The sequence below is a fragment of the Cotesia glomerata genome, linkage group LG3 (genome assembly GCF_020080835.1).
Source record: "Cotesia glomerata isolate CgM1 linkage group LG3, MPM_Cglom_v2.3, whole genome shotgun sequence".
Taxonomy (NCBI): domain Eukaryota; kingdom Metazoa; phylum Arthropoda; class Insecta; order Hymenoptera; family Braconidae; genus Cotesia; species Cotesia glomerata.
Genome location: NC_058160.1, coordinates 29,833,027 through 29,849,338, shown reverse-complemented (window position 1 = coordinate 29,849,338; position 16,312 = coordinate 29,833,027). Strand labels below are relative to the sequence as shown.

Here is a 16,312-nt window from a genome sequence, read left to right as displayed (position 1 = left end):
TGTAAAATATTTGATTAGACTTAAAAATTTTGAACAATATTTGTTTAGAGTAAATGTTATTACAAAAACAGAAAATATTTTTCAGAAAATTAAGCATTAAATATTAAATATTTTTTTTTTAACTTTAATTTTTATTTTCTTCAATTAAAAACTTTTTTTTTAAATTAATTAATAAAAATTATATTTAATAGTGATTAAAAAGGAAACATAAAATAGTAATTACTTCAGAAAAGATAATTTTTCAATTTTGATATTTTAAGTACAGATTAAAAGTTTAAAATTAGAAAAAAAAAAATAGTAAATCAATAATTGGTTAATGTGACTAGTTAAAGCTTAATTAACTTAATGATAAAAAATCAAATTAAAGACTTTTTAAGAATAAAATTATAAACTAAAGGATTTTTTAATAAAATTTATATCATATTTCAGAGGAATAAAAGTTTACAATTAAAAATAATATTTCCGGCCATAGTTTTTCCAACAATAAATTTTAAAAGTAAATAAATGTGAAGTAATAATTCTTACTGTTAAGAAAATAAAATTTACAATATTTTTTAATTACAAATTTGATCTTCAGAAGCAATAATATAAATTCAATAGTTATTTATATAATTTCTAAGAAGCCAACTGATGAAGAAAAAAATTATATACTCGGCGTAGTTAAGATCAAACTTCAAAGCTATTTATGGTTCGACGTAGTACTCAAAAGAATTATTAAAAATAATCAAAAAACAACATTAATTACTAATAAACAAAATAATCAATTTCTCAGAACACCATACGACACGTTAATTGTCAATTATTGGTATTTTTTTTTCTTCACAGGGAATCCTGATACTGTAATCTATTTATTTTACATGCGTCATCGCACGCACACTTGCTCCGGAGTCATTTTCATTGAGTAGAAGTAAAAACCCTAAAACTCTTAACTTACATCTGATGAAGTAACATCATTTTCTTTGTTAACTTTCTACTTAAATCTGATGAATGAACACCAATTTTTTTTATTAATCTTCTTTCATTCAAAAAGCTAGCTCAAAGTTTTCTTCAAACAAAAATGGCTTTTTCTGTCAATTAATATCTATCTATTGCGATGAAAAAAATTATAAATTTTTATCGAACTCAATAAATAATTTCAACAAACTAGCTTCCGATTTTTTTCCAACAAAAATAGCTTTTTCTGTCAATTAATATTTATCTATTGCGATAAAAAAAATTAGGAACACGGTTGACCCTGAAGGCCATCCCTGCAACTTCCCGCTAATTCCATACCTGGGCGCTTAAAATTGCATTTTCGACGTTTTTGAGCTCTTCAAGCTCAAAAGTTTGATAGAACGTTGATAAAACACTATTTTTTGAGTTTTCAAACCGCAATAACTTTTGAATTAATGAACCAATTTTCACGCGGTTGGCGGCATTCGACGCAGTTTTTTAAGTCTTATGAAAAATTTTTAAGTTTAAATTGATCAAACTAGAAATTTCGAGGTAATTTCGAAAAAAACACTTTTTTGGGTTTTCTTTCTTGCACGATATCTCTCGAACAAATCAACCGATTTTGACCGGATCAGCGGCGATCGACGCGGTTTTTTACGGTCAAGAGCTGATTAGTTTTTGGAGTTGATCGATAAAGCCGTTTAAAAGTTATTCCAAAAAACCACTTTTGAAAAAAATTTTTTTTACAGTTTTTTTTCAGATTTTTCGAAATCTATCGGTCCGAATTGATCCAAATCGTATCTTAAATCTAAGTTTGGAAAAGCCAACCGCGATCGAATCGGTCAAGCCATTCAAAAGTTATGAGAGGTTTACATACTTACTTACTTACACACACACATACGCACGCACGCATATATATATATATATATACATACAGACATAGTGACACCCTCGCGGGGATAGTCAGAGAACCTTCCTGTGACCTTCAAACGTCGAGATCTGATGAAAACTCGATTTTCGTAAAACGGGGTAAAACCAATAACTTCCCGATTTTCTTAGCAGGAAGTTAAAAACTATAAATTTTTTATCGAACTCAATAAATAATTTCACAACTTTTCGTGATCATAAAAGTTTTATCAAAATTATTAATGTCCTGACTTATCTTTGCTGAAATTGACTCATAGCTTCTTTATCTGAAAACTAAAAAATAATTATATTTCAATGTTTCTTTTTTGCTTCTTCTAACAATAATTAAACTTTGACTTAATTAATTTACTTATATAAAAAATTAAATTTTCTCTTAAAAAAAAAAAATCTCTCGTCCAGAAAAAAAAATTCGCTTGAACAAAAAAAATAAAAGAAGAATATTTATAATACTAAAGTTAGCCGACGTTTTTAATTTTTTTCATTTGTTGAATTACAATTAAAAATTATTTTTAAAAAATTCCATGTATACTATTTTTAATTTTTTACAAATGGACTTTTTTTTTAATTTTTTTGTAACGATTTCATCAATAAAAAAAAAATTCTAAAAATTTTTAAATGTCAGCTAACTTAATTTTGAAATACTCAAGTTAGCCGACGTTTCAAATTTTTTAATTTATTTTTATTCATTAAATTATAACAAAAAAACATTTTTTAAAAATTGGACTTATAGTTTTCTAAGTTTTTTACAGATGAAATTTTGTTTTTATTCTTTTATAATAATTTTTTCAATAAAAAAAAAAAATTCTAAAATTTTTGAAATGTCGGCTTTAATTTCCATGATTATAAAGTTAGCCGACATCTAAAAATTGTCATGATTTTTTTTTATTACAAAAAAATAAAAAAAAATTTTTTTCATTTGTTAAAAACTTGAAAAACTACAAGTGCAATTTAAAAAAAATATTTTTTAGTTATAATTTAATAAATTAAGCAAAATAAAAAAATCAAAAATGTCGGCTAACTTTATTTTTAAAAATTTTGGTATTCTTCTTTTAAAATTTAATTTTCTAGAGCTAATTTTTTTTTTGGATACAAAATTTTCCATATCTTAAATTCTTCACCCTATATAAAGAACTTATAAAAATTTCCAAATTTTTTACAGCCAGGCGTGTCAGAAATCCTCGACGGAAATGTCAAGGAAAGTGATATCAGCGTAAAAAAGTGATTTTTTCATTTGAATCTAGAAAAAGTAGCAAGTCCCAAGTGGAATCTTCGGTCTGGAGCTTTCTTCGCTGCAGCCACTCGAGCAAGAGATGAGGGTGAAATTTTTCCTCGGGCTTAATCAAACCGTCAGTGGTGATATTATGCAAAGGCAGAGCCGGTAAGAGGAAGCATGAATGTAAGGACAAGAATAAGGATAAGGATTAAATGATGATGATGATGGTGTGACCGTGAGGTGACGACGTTTTACGCTCGAGATGTGTGACTAACGGGTGTGGGTTACTTTATTTTCTCTGATTGGTCCACAAGACATATCTACAGCCCCCGCCATCAGTAAGTAGCCGACCAATCGAGCGCAAATGATACGTCACGATTGTTGCATTTCTGAGTATAAATATCGGGATCACCAGCTCACAGTATTAATTCATCTTCTGACCTTTTGTTGAGCTTGTTCGTTAAACTAACCACCGCTTAACAGTTTAAGTTTTTATCTAAGTTTTTACGGCAATTACCAGGAGAAATTTAATAAGTTAATAACTGCTGCTAATTACTTGCACCAAGGTCAGTGGAATTTTAATTACTAAAAAAAAAATAATTTTATTAGGTAAGATAGAATTAAATAGTGAAGAATATTTTTAAGCCGGAAGATTTTAAATCCGCGCACCTTGACCTACCTTTTTAATTAGCGTTTGTCACAGGATAAATTAATACTTTGTTCAAATTTATTAGAAAATCTGGTGGAAAAATTTTTTATTAAATTTCTTCATAAAGTGATTTGCAAATAAAAAATAAAAAATAAACTAATTAATTAATATTTAATAGAAATTTATTAGAAAATTTGCTGAAAAATTTTTTATTAGTTTCTTCTTTTAAATTAAGTTATTTGTAACTAAAAAATAGAAAAAAGTACTTACGTAAATAAATTTATATAAATTTGTTAAAAAATATTTTATTAAATTTCTTCTTTTAAATAAAGTGATTTGCAAATAAAAAAAAAAAAAAAAAAAAAAAAAAAGTACTTACGTAAAGCCGTGAAGAAAAATGTATGAAATTTTTTAAATTATTATTCCGGCGTTATCTTCATCACTAGACTATAAATCAAATAATATGAATTGCTAAAATCTAAGCGACTGTAATATTGAATTTCGACGTGAGTTCAAGTACCGAGGAATTAGATCATAAGATTAACGTGTATCATAAGTCATAATAATAAGAATGAAATCCATGAGAGTAAGAGTAAGAGTACGTACACTGGGTATGTAATGCATGTAACAGTAAAGGGACACCAGTTGTATTTACATTGTATGGTTTGTATGATTGACTTATTGCCTGATTTAACTAGTTTCAACCTGCACGTGCATTCATTTTATCTTACATGTGTGCGAATGCACTCGCAAATTGAATTAATTGTAACTTAAATTTAAATTCATTATCACAAATTCAAATCTATGAATTTATTTAAGTTATTATTTGAATAAATAAATAATTCTTTTTTTTGTTAAATTGAAAATAGTTTGAGTCGCTCAAGAAGGTGATGAAAAATTTTATTAGAGTTGCTAGATCAAACAGTGCAATGATTAATTTTAAAATAAGAACCGTGATACACGCGATTCTATTAAATATTAAATGTGTAACATACATAGACTTAAAACACGTGCCGTAGTCGGTAAGTCAGATGACGCGATTTACCCACGTGTTTGAACTAAATCATCGGATCGGGTATTCGGGCGATATTACGGCAGTCTTAACAGTTTCGTGCTGCTGAAGAGATCTCGCGGGTCTTTATAGCGGCTAAAAAGTTTACTTTCTACTAATGAAGTAAGAATTTATTTTTAATACTTTATTTTGTTTAATTTAATTTATTTAAATAATTTATTAATTTATTAACGCACTAATGAATAATTAATAATTTAATTTTTTTACTCTAAAAATACGCGTAATTTTTATCAATAAAAAAATGTCCTATAGAAGAGTGGGAATTTTATTAAATCTGAGGGTAAATTGTTAGTAAAGTTTAAAATAAAATTGACATAAATTCATTGTAGAGTAAATTATTTTTTTGTACGTCTGCATCGAGTCAGTACCGGACTCACATCGCAGGCTTCTTGCATCATACAATAAGTCACGTAGTCAAATCTACTGGTAAAGTCACATTAATTTAAAATTTATTCATTTAAATAATAATAAAAAAAAAAAAACATTGCATGTTTTTTTATTATTTCTGTTCTACATTATTTGCTTTGAATTATATTTTTATTCATGAAAGACAATAATTACCGGTAGTTGTGAGTAAATTCTTAAAAGATATGTCATGGTGTTCCATGATATATATATATACATACATACTTATACTTACATATATATGCATCACGTGAGGATGACGATGAACCATAATTAAATACAAATGTGTGATTTGTGGACTTGAGATCGAACGAGCGTGCGCACGAATCCAACGCGCGGCCTCTTGGTTAATTCGAATTTTTATTGCTATTTTATTCGAGGCATCTTGATATGAGATTTCTCTTCAGACACTCGACTCGTGTCCGATCCTTTTATTTTTATTTTTCAACTGCCGTTCTCTTGAATTTCAATTTTATTGCGGTTGAATTAATTTATTATATTCAGCTACCTGCAATAATTATTTTTTAATTAGACTTGTATAAATAATCTGAATAATGTGAATAAAAATAAAAATAAAAAATAACAATCTAAAGAGTTTGAATAAAGTGACAAGTGCATGCGTCACATGTAAATTCTCTTCTTCTCTTTCCTCAGTATTGTCTCTCAATCATCTTCATCCATACCACACTCTTCTATTCGAATTCTCAGTAGCTTGATATGAGTTATGAGCTAACTCTCATCTCATCTCATCTGCTACACTGATTTATTTACTAACTAATGTAACAACTAAAATTACCCGGTCAACTTGATCTCCCCAACAAATATACACCACTGGTTCATATATTTACCAACTAAATGACGTAGGACTCCCAATAATTCCATTGACTCATTTATAATAATCACTCTTACTACGTACAAACCATAATACGAAATCCGTCGCGTAGTATGTTGTGTATATAATAATAAATAATAAAATTACATGTTTCCGCCGACTCACGTCCTGTTATATTATTTTATAAAATTCCACCAATTATTTTAATTCTTCCTCTCAAGTATTCCACTCTTTGCAAATTATTGATTTTCCACTTTAAAATATACTTGCATGTGTATTTTAATGTAAATGTATGTACGTGCCTTCCGACGAAATCGGCAGCGGTAGACAGCTCTGAGCGATGACGAATAAATGTCTGGTTCTCTCGAGAATTATCCTCGTACTCTTCTCTTGTCTACTTGTACGTGACACTCTTCATTTTAATTTCATGAATTTATATAATTATTCTCATTATTTAATGAGGATTTACCTCTTTTCCCATAAATACTTTTTGTTTTTATTCAATTTTTACAAATAATACACTGATACAAGGATTTATTTGTACTAAAAAATATTTCTTAGTATTTAAAATGATTTGTTTGTATTTAATAAATTTTAAATATTTATTAAGGACTGAAAAGTGGCATCTAATAAATGATTTGTTAAATATTAACAAATATTTTTAACTATAAACCATTCCTTCTATCAGTGAAGATTTATTAACTATTAATAATTTAATTTATTTTAAGACAATTTAATTTATTAAATTTTAATAAATAATTTTTAACATTCAATAAATATTCATCTGGGAGGAAAGTAAATTTATTTATAATTAATAAGTATTTATTAATAGTTAAAAAATATTTATTAATAATTAATAAATATTTTATATAATATGAAGATTGCTTATAAATAAAAATCATCTTTATAAATTATTTGCATTAATTATATTACATTATAATAACGTTTATTATAGAATATAATTATTTTTTATATTTTTAAATATTAAAAACGTTAATTTATTTAGTGAATTTAATTATTATCATATATTCCAGCTGAGTTATAAAAAGTATTAAAAAAAAATTGCTATTTTTGCTTTCTATTTTAAATAAATATTTGTTAACAGTTAATAAATATTTTTTAACTGTTAATAAATATTTATTAACATAATAATAAAGTTAGCCGACATTTTTAATTTTTTTATTTTGCTTAATTTATTGAATTATAACTAAAAAATATTTTTTAAAAATTGCACTTATAGTTTTTGAAGTTTTTAACAAATGAAAAAAATTTTTTTGTAATAATTCTTTAATAAAAAAAATTCTAAAAATTTTCACATGTCGGCTAACTTAATTTTCATTTTATTAACAGTTAATAAAGCTTATTAAATATAAAAAAATCTTATCAGTGTAATAATCGTCCCTTTTTATACAAACCGAGAAAAAAAAAATAAATTAATTAATTGGTCTGTTAAGTACTCGTAAAAAAAAAATTAATTAACTTTGTAAACTGGCTCCCTATCATGTCAAATATTATGCTGCAATATTATTTAGTTACTAAAATAAAAGTCGATGCACTTAACTTAATTAATCCCATTAAAATTTATTGTCTATATTAATCATGACGGTAAAACAAAGAACGCATAAAAATGTATTAGTCGAAGTTAAGTAGTAAAATTTTGATTAGTCAGACATGAGTTGCTTAATAAAATAAATAAAATTTACTGTGGGTTATTTAATAAAAATTAATTACTTGTTTATTTATTTAGTACTGTTTTTTTTTATTAATTTTTATCAATCTAAATTTAAATAATAAATAACTTTTATTACTGATAAATGATTTAAATTGAAGAGATTTAATAATAATATATGTAATAATGAACCTTGACTATAAAATACTTAATTAATTAAACGGTACGATCGGAAGGTATCAATTGAAAAATGATGTGTGTTATAAGTCAGGAGAGAAGGAGTAGAGACACTGATAGAATTGCTGATCGTGACTTCGTTTGAGTTTCTTCGCCTTTTTATTATTATTACTATTTTTTTTTTTTCTTTTTTTTACTACCTTTATTATCATCATTTTTTTTCTTTAACTTTATATTATGCATTACCGGCGAGTATAAAAACATAAGAGAAGATGAAGAGGCTTAATTCGCATGCGAGAATGATTCTTTTTATGCGCACAAGCAATGTAATGAGAAATGAATGTTAAAAGCGGCAATAAATTAGGTGCATTTGGATTTGCGGGTCAAAGTAAATCTAAGTGCATTCACCGGGCTGATAAATATTTATAATTATATTTTTTACCTTTTATAACAGTAAGATTTTTATCTTACAGATGGAACAAACTATTCAAAAGTCAACACTGGGATTTATTTTCCTGACCTTAGTGATACAGATGACTAAGAGTCACTACATTAATTATGAGCCACAATCTCCCATAGAAGTCGCCGCTGATTACGACGACAGGCCAAAACATCTCGATGATTCCTATACTAATTCTCTGTCAGACAATATCGAGACACATCATCATAAAACGGTTGGTAATCGCTCATACGGTTCTTTTTTTTTTACTACAAGAAATTATTAGAAATTAATTAGTCATTCGTTGTAATTTATTTAATTATCTTGCACGGAATAAATTACCTTGAACGTTTTTGTTATATAATTACTTACTTTGCTATAGAAATTAATTTACCGGATATTTGATGATTTTTTTAATAAATAAATTATGATAAGAAAAGAATTATTTTTTAAATTGGCGTAGAAATAAAAGAAAATTAAAATGCAATTTTTTATGAAGATGAAGTTAGACATTTGAAAATTTTTAGAAATTTTTTATTGAAAAAATTAAAATAAAAATTTCACATGTAAAAAAATTTGAAAAGCTATAAGTGCAATTTTATTAAAATATCTTTTTAATTATAATTTAATTAATAAAAAAAATCAAAAATTTTTAGGCGTCTGCTAAGTGTCATAATTTTTTTGATAAATACAATTAAAAAATTATCAAGTTAATTTTGTATTTTTTTTTTTTTTTTAGTCTAAAGTCAAGAGGAAACCTGTCAGAATTACCGGTGGACCACTTTTACTAACTAAAGGGTAAGTTTAATATATTACAACAATTAAATTGACAGACATTAGAAATTTTTATGAAAATTAATTTAACATTTTATATTTAAAAAATTATGGCATAAAAAAATAGAAAAAAAATTGACATGTAGAAATTTAAAAAATGCAATTTTTTAAACAATTTTTTTTTTTGGTAAATAAATTTAAGTAAATAAATAAATTGGCAAATTATTATGAAAAAAAAATTGACATGTAGAAATTAAAAAAATGCAATTTTTTAAGAATCAATTTTCGAAACAAATTTTTTTAGTAAATAAATTAATAAATTGGCAATTAAATTATTATGGAAAAAAAATTAATAACAATATCGCACTTGTTAACATTAAAAAAAATTTATTAGTTGGAATTTTTATTGCTACTTTGTTATAAAAATTAAAAAAACCGACACGCGTCAGCTGATTTTAGTATCATAGTTTATTATTATTATTTATTATTATCAATTGGATTAATAATTTTATTTTTTCACAGACAATCTGGAGAATTGACGTGTATTGCTTACGGATCACCAATTCCTCAAATCCGCTGGGTTCGCGGCGACTTGGAAAGTCAGGTTAGAATTGTATTCATTTCTTCTTTTAAACTTTGTTTCTATAATTCAATGGCCGGAAAAATAAAAAGGCCATTCGGCAGCCGAAATGGAAGTAGATTTTTCAAATAAAAAAAATTGATTTTTAATAAAATAATATAATAACACTGATAATGTATAACTTAATTCATTAATTAAAAACAAAATTCAATAATAAATTTAAAACTATTTACAACAAATTTTGGAAAAAAAATTATCTTGTGAAGAAAAAGTTTCTCAAATATTTACCAAAAAATTGCACAGATTATAAGATTTGAATTATAAAAGTCCAAATTTTAAGTAACTGCTTAGAAAGAACAGTTTTCAAGTTAATCAGAATTTTGCAACCGGATAAAATTTTAGTTGAAGAAAACAATGGTTAGAACTAATTTGTGACATATTTACTGACAACCTACCCGAAAACATTACACAAAAGACTGATCAATATCGTAATTATTGAATTTACATCATGATTAAGCTATGATGTAGACAATAATTCTAAAACGGCTGCAACAGTAAAACTGTTTCATTAAACGAACTCTAAAAGGAGTAATATTGAGACTACTACCACTTCTAAGTAGTGAAAATTGAAGCCCTCACGGTTTTGGAAATACCGTAAAGATTCATATTAAAGCGTAAAGATTCATACCGTAAAGAGCCATATTAAAGCAAATTTTAAGGGAGTTGGGAAAGAACGGATAGGGGAAAGGGGGGGACCTACTCAGTGGGAATTTTTCCGTAATTGAAAAAATAATCTTTACGGTATTTATACGATATAAATGCTGTATTTTTGCCGTAATACTTCAGTTATTTTAGCCAGTTTTTTTATCGAATTATTACGAAAAAACTACGAAATTAATTCAGAATATTTACGGCAATACAATAGAAAAATTACGGTATATTAACAGCTTTTAAACCGTAAATGTACTGCATATTTACTATATATCTGCGGTACTATTGCAGCAAAAAACAGGAAAAGAAGATCCCTACTTTCTATTACCAGCAAAATACCAAAAATATGCTGCTTTATTATTATTTTTCGATAGCCTAAAATTTTTTTTTATAACATTATAAATTATCATGAATAATTTTTAAGAGGTTGATAAATTAATTTCTCTGATTTTATTATTATTATCATTTTTTTTAGTCCAGACCGGGATTCGAACCCGGATCATCTAGTTACGCGCCGAAGGCTCTAGCAGTTGAGCTATCAGAGACACTATCCGTATCTTTTTACTCAGTCACCTAATAAAGACTCACCGAGTAATGAACACAACCGTCCATCTTACCGTAGAAAGCATTATATCTTTAATTATATCAGTATAAACGCGGTAAAATTGCAGAATATCTTTGGTATTTTTACTGTAGAAATACCATTTTATTATTGTAAAATTATAGTAATATTATAGTTAATACATAAATTTTTCACGGTAAAAGTTCTAGAGTTTTACGGTAATTTTATCGTATTATTTCTGAAATTTGCAGCAAAAGTACGGTAAAAATGCTGTATAACTATAGTAAAAAAACTGGCCGAAATAACCACAAAAATACCGTATTATTTCACAATTATAACGGTAAATTTATGGTAAACGCATTAATACCGAAAATTTACGGTATTTCAAAAACCGCGAGGGAGCTTATTAAAAGAGCTTTACGATGCATTTTACCGAATTTCAATATTTTGTCTAGTTCAGTAATTATACCAAGTTGAAGTAGTAAAAACATCAATTTTTACGATTTTCAAAATTTAAAAATTCTGTCATTTCCAAATTACTCGCCCGATTAAGCTCATCTTCGAACTTAACCTTGGTCTTGATCGATAGATAAAGCATGCTGAGTTTGAGAAGAATCGGTCATAAATTGAAAACGCTATCGTGCTGACAAGCCGCGTTATATCGTATAAATATATATATAAATACATACATATATAAACTTTTGAACTATATATATTTTTTTGCCCTCCGGGCGGAAAGTGGCAACTTTCGTCCCGCTGCGCTAAACTAAGTTGCCGCTTTCCGCCTTCGTCGGACAAAAAAATAGTATACACTCCACGGGAAGTAAATAAGAAACCCTAGCGGTTTTGTGAATGCCGAAAAAATGTCGCAATTATACAGTATTAATGCGGTATTTTTTCAGCATTTTTGCGGTTGTTTTGGTCAGTTTTTTTATCGAAAAATTACGGAACATTTACCGTAAAAATGCGATACATTTACGCTGGAAATGCGGCATATTTACGGTAATAAGGCGGTAAAATGACTGTATTAAAACCATATTTAAAAAATGGTGTCAAATTAAATAACGCTTGGACTGGGATTCGAACCCAGAACCTCCCGGGGACATGTCGGCTACTCTACCATTTGAGTCACCCGGTCTGTACCATATTGTTTTTTTACTTATTCTATATACATTAAGCCACACCGTCCATCTTACGATAAGCATATTTAAAATTAAATAATATAATTATATATGTGAAACAATATAACTTTTCGATTTTAGAAAATTTGCAACTTTCTAAGTGAGAAATTAAAAATTGAAATTAAAATTAGAATATATTTACTTAACATATGTATTATTTTATATTAATTATCGCTAAATACCTAATTAAAAAATAATATTCCACATATTTTTTATTCAAAAACAGTATTTGTTTTTGCAAAGTAGCGATGGAGAATAAAAAGCAAAATTTGAAATTTTTCATTTTATTCATTTCTAACATAGAAGTGGACTAAAAATAAAACTAAATCTTTAATAATTGTCTATTATGTCAGAAAATATTCGGCAAAATTACTGTATTATTACAGTAATTATTTGGAATTTTTTGGGTAAAATTTGGGCATTAATGCGGTAATTGTATCGTATATTTTCAGTAACTGTGCAGCATAAGTGCAGTATATATACTGTATAGTTACAGTATAAAAACTGGCCAAAACAACTATAGTATAACCGCATTATTACCAAAATATAACGGTAATTATACGGCATGAGCATAAATGCCGAAAAATTACGGTATTTTTACGGCATTATCAAAACCGCGAGGGAAGCCTCAGATCACATGTTTGTTGACCTCGGCTTCGCCTCGGCCAACAATTACATGTGATCTGAGACATTTCTTACTTTACTTCCCTAGGTGTGTAATATACTATTCTGACTCAGCTCGACAAACTAAGTCAGAAAATGGCTAAATTTTTTAAAAGTTGCGCCATGAGGACGGCTGCAATAGTTAGATTTTTATAAAATCTACTAAAAATGGTGCTACAATTAAAAATATAAATTACAAAGAAATTATAAAGTACTAATTGAATTACAAATATTATTACAATTATCTCGTTATCAGTTAGTCGAGTTTTTCGGTTAATAATTGTTTTACTGAAGCTAACTGACAGAAATTTTTTTAGAATATTATATCAATGAAATTATTATGAAAAATAATTGAATAAGAAAATTCCACGTGTGAAAATTAAAAAAAAAATTATTAGTGGAAAATTTTTAAAAGCATTTTTTTATCACAATTGATTTGTTATAAAAATTTGAAAAATTGACAGCTGTTAGCTAACTTCAGTATCATAGATTGTTCACTAAATTTTTTTAATGTAAAATTACAAAAAAATAAATTAATTTAGCTGATATTTAATAATTTTTTAAACAAATAAAGTTATAAAAAAAATATGACATAGAAATTTAAAAAAAATAAAAATGTAATTTTTAAAAAATAATTTTTTGGAACAAATTTATTTGTTAAAAAAAATTAAAAAATGGTTAAGTGGCTGCTAACTTTAATGTCATTTAATTTGTTTAGATGAAAAATTTGAAATACGAAAATCTGGTCTACAATGAACAATCAATAGAAAAATTCGGCTTTGGGATTGTCAAGTCCAAGTACATTGTCGACTGCGCTTCGGAAGTTGATATGGGAGTTGTACATTGTGTGTCAGTAGTTAATGACAAAGTACAGGTTGCGTCGACATACATTGACATTGATGGTAAATATAATAAAAAAAAATAATGAAAATTAAGTTAGTCAACATCTAAAAATTTTTAGAATTTTTTGTATTGAAAAAAATATTACAAAAAAATTCACTTATAAAAAATTTGAAAAACTAAGTGCAATTGAAAAAAAATATTTTTTAGTTCTAATTTAATAAATGAAGCAAAAATCTAAAAATTAACAACGTCGGCTAACTTTAGTCTTATAAAAAAATAATTTATAATTAAATTGTTAAAATTTATTTATTAATAAATGATGATTGGTATTGACAGTGTCAACAACAGAGTTGTCTGACAGATGCAATATGATTACTGCACCAGTGATAACAGACTTTGTAGGCTCGATGCTAGTTTCTCAAGACAGCACGGTGGTGTTACCATGCCTTGCTCAAGGAGAACCTAAACCAAAGATCATCTGGCAATCGTTCAACGGCACAATAACTCACAAAATGAACCCGAGATATGAAATTCTTAGCAACGGAGATCTTTTAATATCGTCGCTCAAGTGGGAAGACATGGGTGGATATATTTGCATAGCCAGGTCAAAACTCGGAGAAGACCGTCAATCAACGTTTATATATCCAGTTCAGGTGAATTTCTTCTTTTTTTTTTATTTTATAAATCAATTATAGTCTTCTTTTGAATTTTTTGACACTAGTCAGCTGATAATTGTCAATTTTAAAAATTTTCAATTACAATTATAAAAATACTTAGAAAAATTTCTCTTAATTATTTTTACATGCAAAATTTTTTTTATAATAATTAAATAAATATAAAATTATAAAAAAATTATTATTAAAAAAAATTCCACATGTGAAAATAAGAAAAAAAATTGACAGCTCTCAGCAGATTTTTGTATCATAATTTTACAAAAATTAATTTAGCAGATATTTAATAATTTTTTTAACAAATAAATTATGGCAAAAAAATGATATGTAAAAAATGATTAATGCAATTTTTTAAAAATAATTTTTTCGAACAAATTTTTTTTGTTAAAAAAAATTAAAAAATTAAAACAGTGTCTGCTAATTTTAAATTCATTAATAATTTTTATAAAAATTAATTATCAGTAATAATAAAAAAATATTTTTTTGATTACAGAATAGTAGATTGACTTAGAAAATTGACAAATTGGATGATAGGTGTTTAAGAAAAATGATTAAAGATAAACCAATGGCCCATGAGAGTACTTGAAATACAACTATTTATAAATAAAAAAAGATAGATAGCTGACTATTGTGCTAAATTAAAAGACCGTAACAGATAAATAATGTGTAATGAATAATTTGCGTTTAAAAGAAGTCAGAAGACAAAAAATATTTATATATACATATATATATATGTATACATGTGTACATATGTATGTATTTGTATATATATTTATTATGCAATGTAATTATCTAGTCACCAAGTGGTATAGGTAAACTTTCCAACCAATAACCTGGCCGGCCCATATAGTCAGTAATTTTATTTATATTTTAATTATTATTATTATTTACGCTTAACATTCCTAAATGTATTTTTTAATTGACTTGATTACGTTTATTGATCATTTAGTTGAATGATTGTATAATTTTACTGCAAGTACTATTATTGATTGACATTAAATTAATTTAAATTAAATTATTATTATTATTATTATTATTATTATTTTATAAATTAAATTCATGTAATAAAATATAGATATAAGCGATCATTGTTAAAATACTGAATGTATATTATCGATTGCAAAACAATGTACTTATTATATTAATAAAATTACTTTATTATGATGAATCAAATTGTGTAGTTATTTATTTATATTATTAAGAAAATAAGGAAAATTTCTCACTGATAGTTAAAATTATGATGATAAGTATTTAGGCTGCATCCGAAAATGCTCTATCTCTAGATACATAATTAAGAAATTACCTTTTATCTTGTGAACTATTGACATTTTTAAAGATATAAGCTCATCCCGATGTTACACTCATCAAGACCTTTCATTTGAGTACCCACATCAATTTTTCATATATTTATATATATTATGTATATGTATATATGATATATATATCAAAAATGCATGTGGGTACTCAAATGAAAGCTCTTGATGAGTGTAACATCGGGATGAGCTTATATCTTTAAAAACTTCAATAGTTTAGAAATTACCTTAGATCATGTGAACTATTGACATTTTTAAAGATATAAGCTCATTCTGATGTTGCACTCATCAAGAGCTTTCATTTGAGTACCCACATCAATTTTTCATATATTTACATATATTATATATTATATAAATGTATATATGAAAAATATATCAAAAATGCATGTGGGTAATCAAATAAAAACTCTTGATGAGTGTAACATCGGAATGAGCTTATGTCTCTAAAAACTTCAATAGTTAAGAAATTACCTTGTATCTTGTGAACTATTAACATTTTTAAAGACATAAACTCACCCTGACATTACACTTATCGAGACCTTTCATTTGAGTACCCACATGCATTTTCATATATTTTTTATATATACATATATATAAATATATCAAATATATGAAAAATTGATGTGGGTACTCAAATGAAAGGTCTTGATTAGTATAACATCGGGATGAGCTTATATCTTTAAAAATGTCAATAGTTC

At 26.0% G+C, this 16,312-nt stretch overlaps 1 protein-coding gene across 2 annotated transcripts; it reads left to right on the top strand.

The window, feature by feature from the left end:
* The first annotated feature begins 3,486 nt into the window (after positions 1 to 3,486).
* LOC123261065 (zwei Ig domain protein zig-4) lies at positions 3,487 to 15,474 on the top strand. 2 transcript variants are annotated; one of them, XM_044722537.1, is made up of 7 exons: positions 3,487 to 3,639; positions 8,351 to 8,551; positions 9,056 to 9,114; positions 9,613 to 9,694; positions 13,506 to 13,689; positions 13,967 to 14,283; positions 14,795 to 15,474. In XM_044722537.1, exons 2-7 carry the CDS (start codon positions 8,351 to 8,353, stop codon positions 14,810 to 14,812), a joined length of 861 nt encoding a protein of 286 aa, XP_044578472.1. In that variant the 5' UTR covers positions 3,487 to 3,639; the 3' UTR covers positions 14,813 to 15,474. The 2 variants fall into 2 exon arrangements, with proteins under 2 accessions (XP_044578472.1, XP_044578473.1); XM_044722538.1 differs by lacking the exon at positions 3,487 to 3,639 and adding an exon at positions 4,794 to 4,896.
* Positions 15,475 to 16,312: the final 838 nt, after the last annotated feature.

Coding starts and splice junctions, on each gene's coding strand:
- LOC123261065 (XM_044722537.1), top strand. CDS start 8,351: ATGGAACAAACTATTCAAAAGTCAACACTGGGATTTATTTTCCTGACC. Junction 9,115..9,612: donor CCACTTTTACTAACTAAAGG/GTAAGTTTAATA, acceptor ATTTTTTCACAG/ACAATCTGGAGAATTGACGT. Junction 9,695..13,505: donor GCGGCGACTTGGAAAGTCAG/GTTAGAATTGTA, acceptor TAATTTGTTTAG/ATGAAAAATTTGAAATACGA.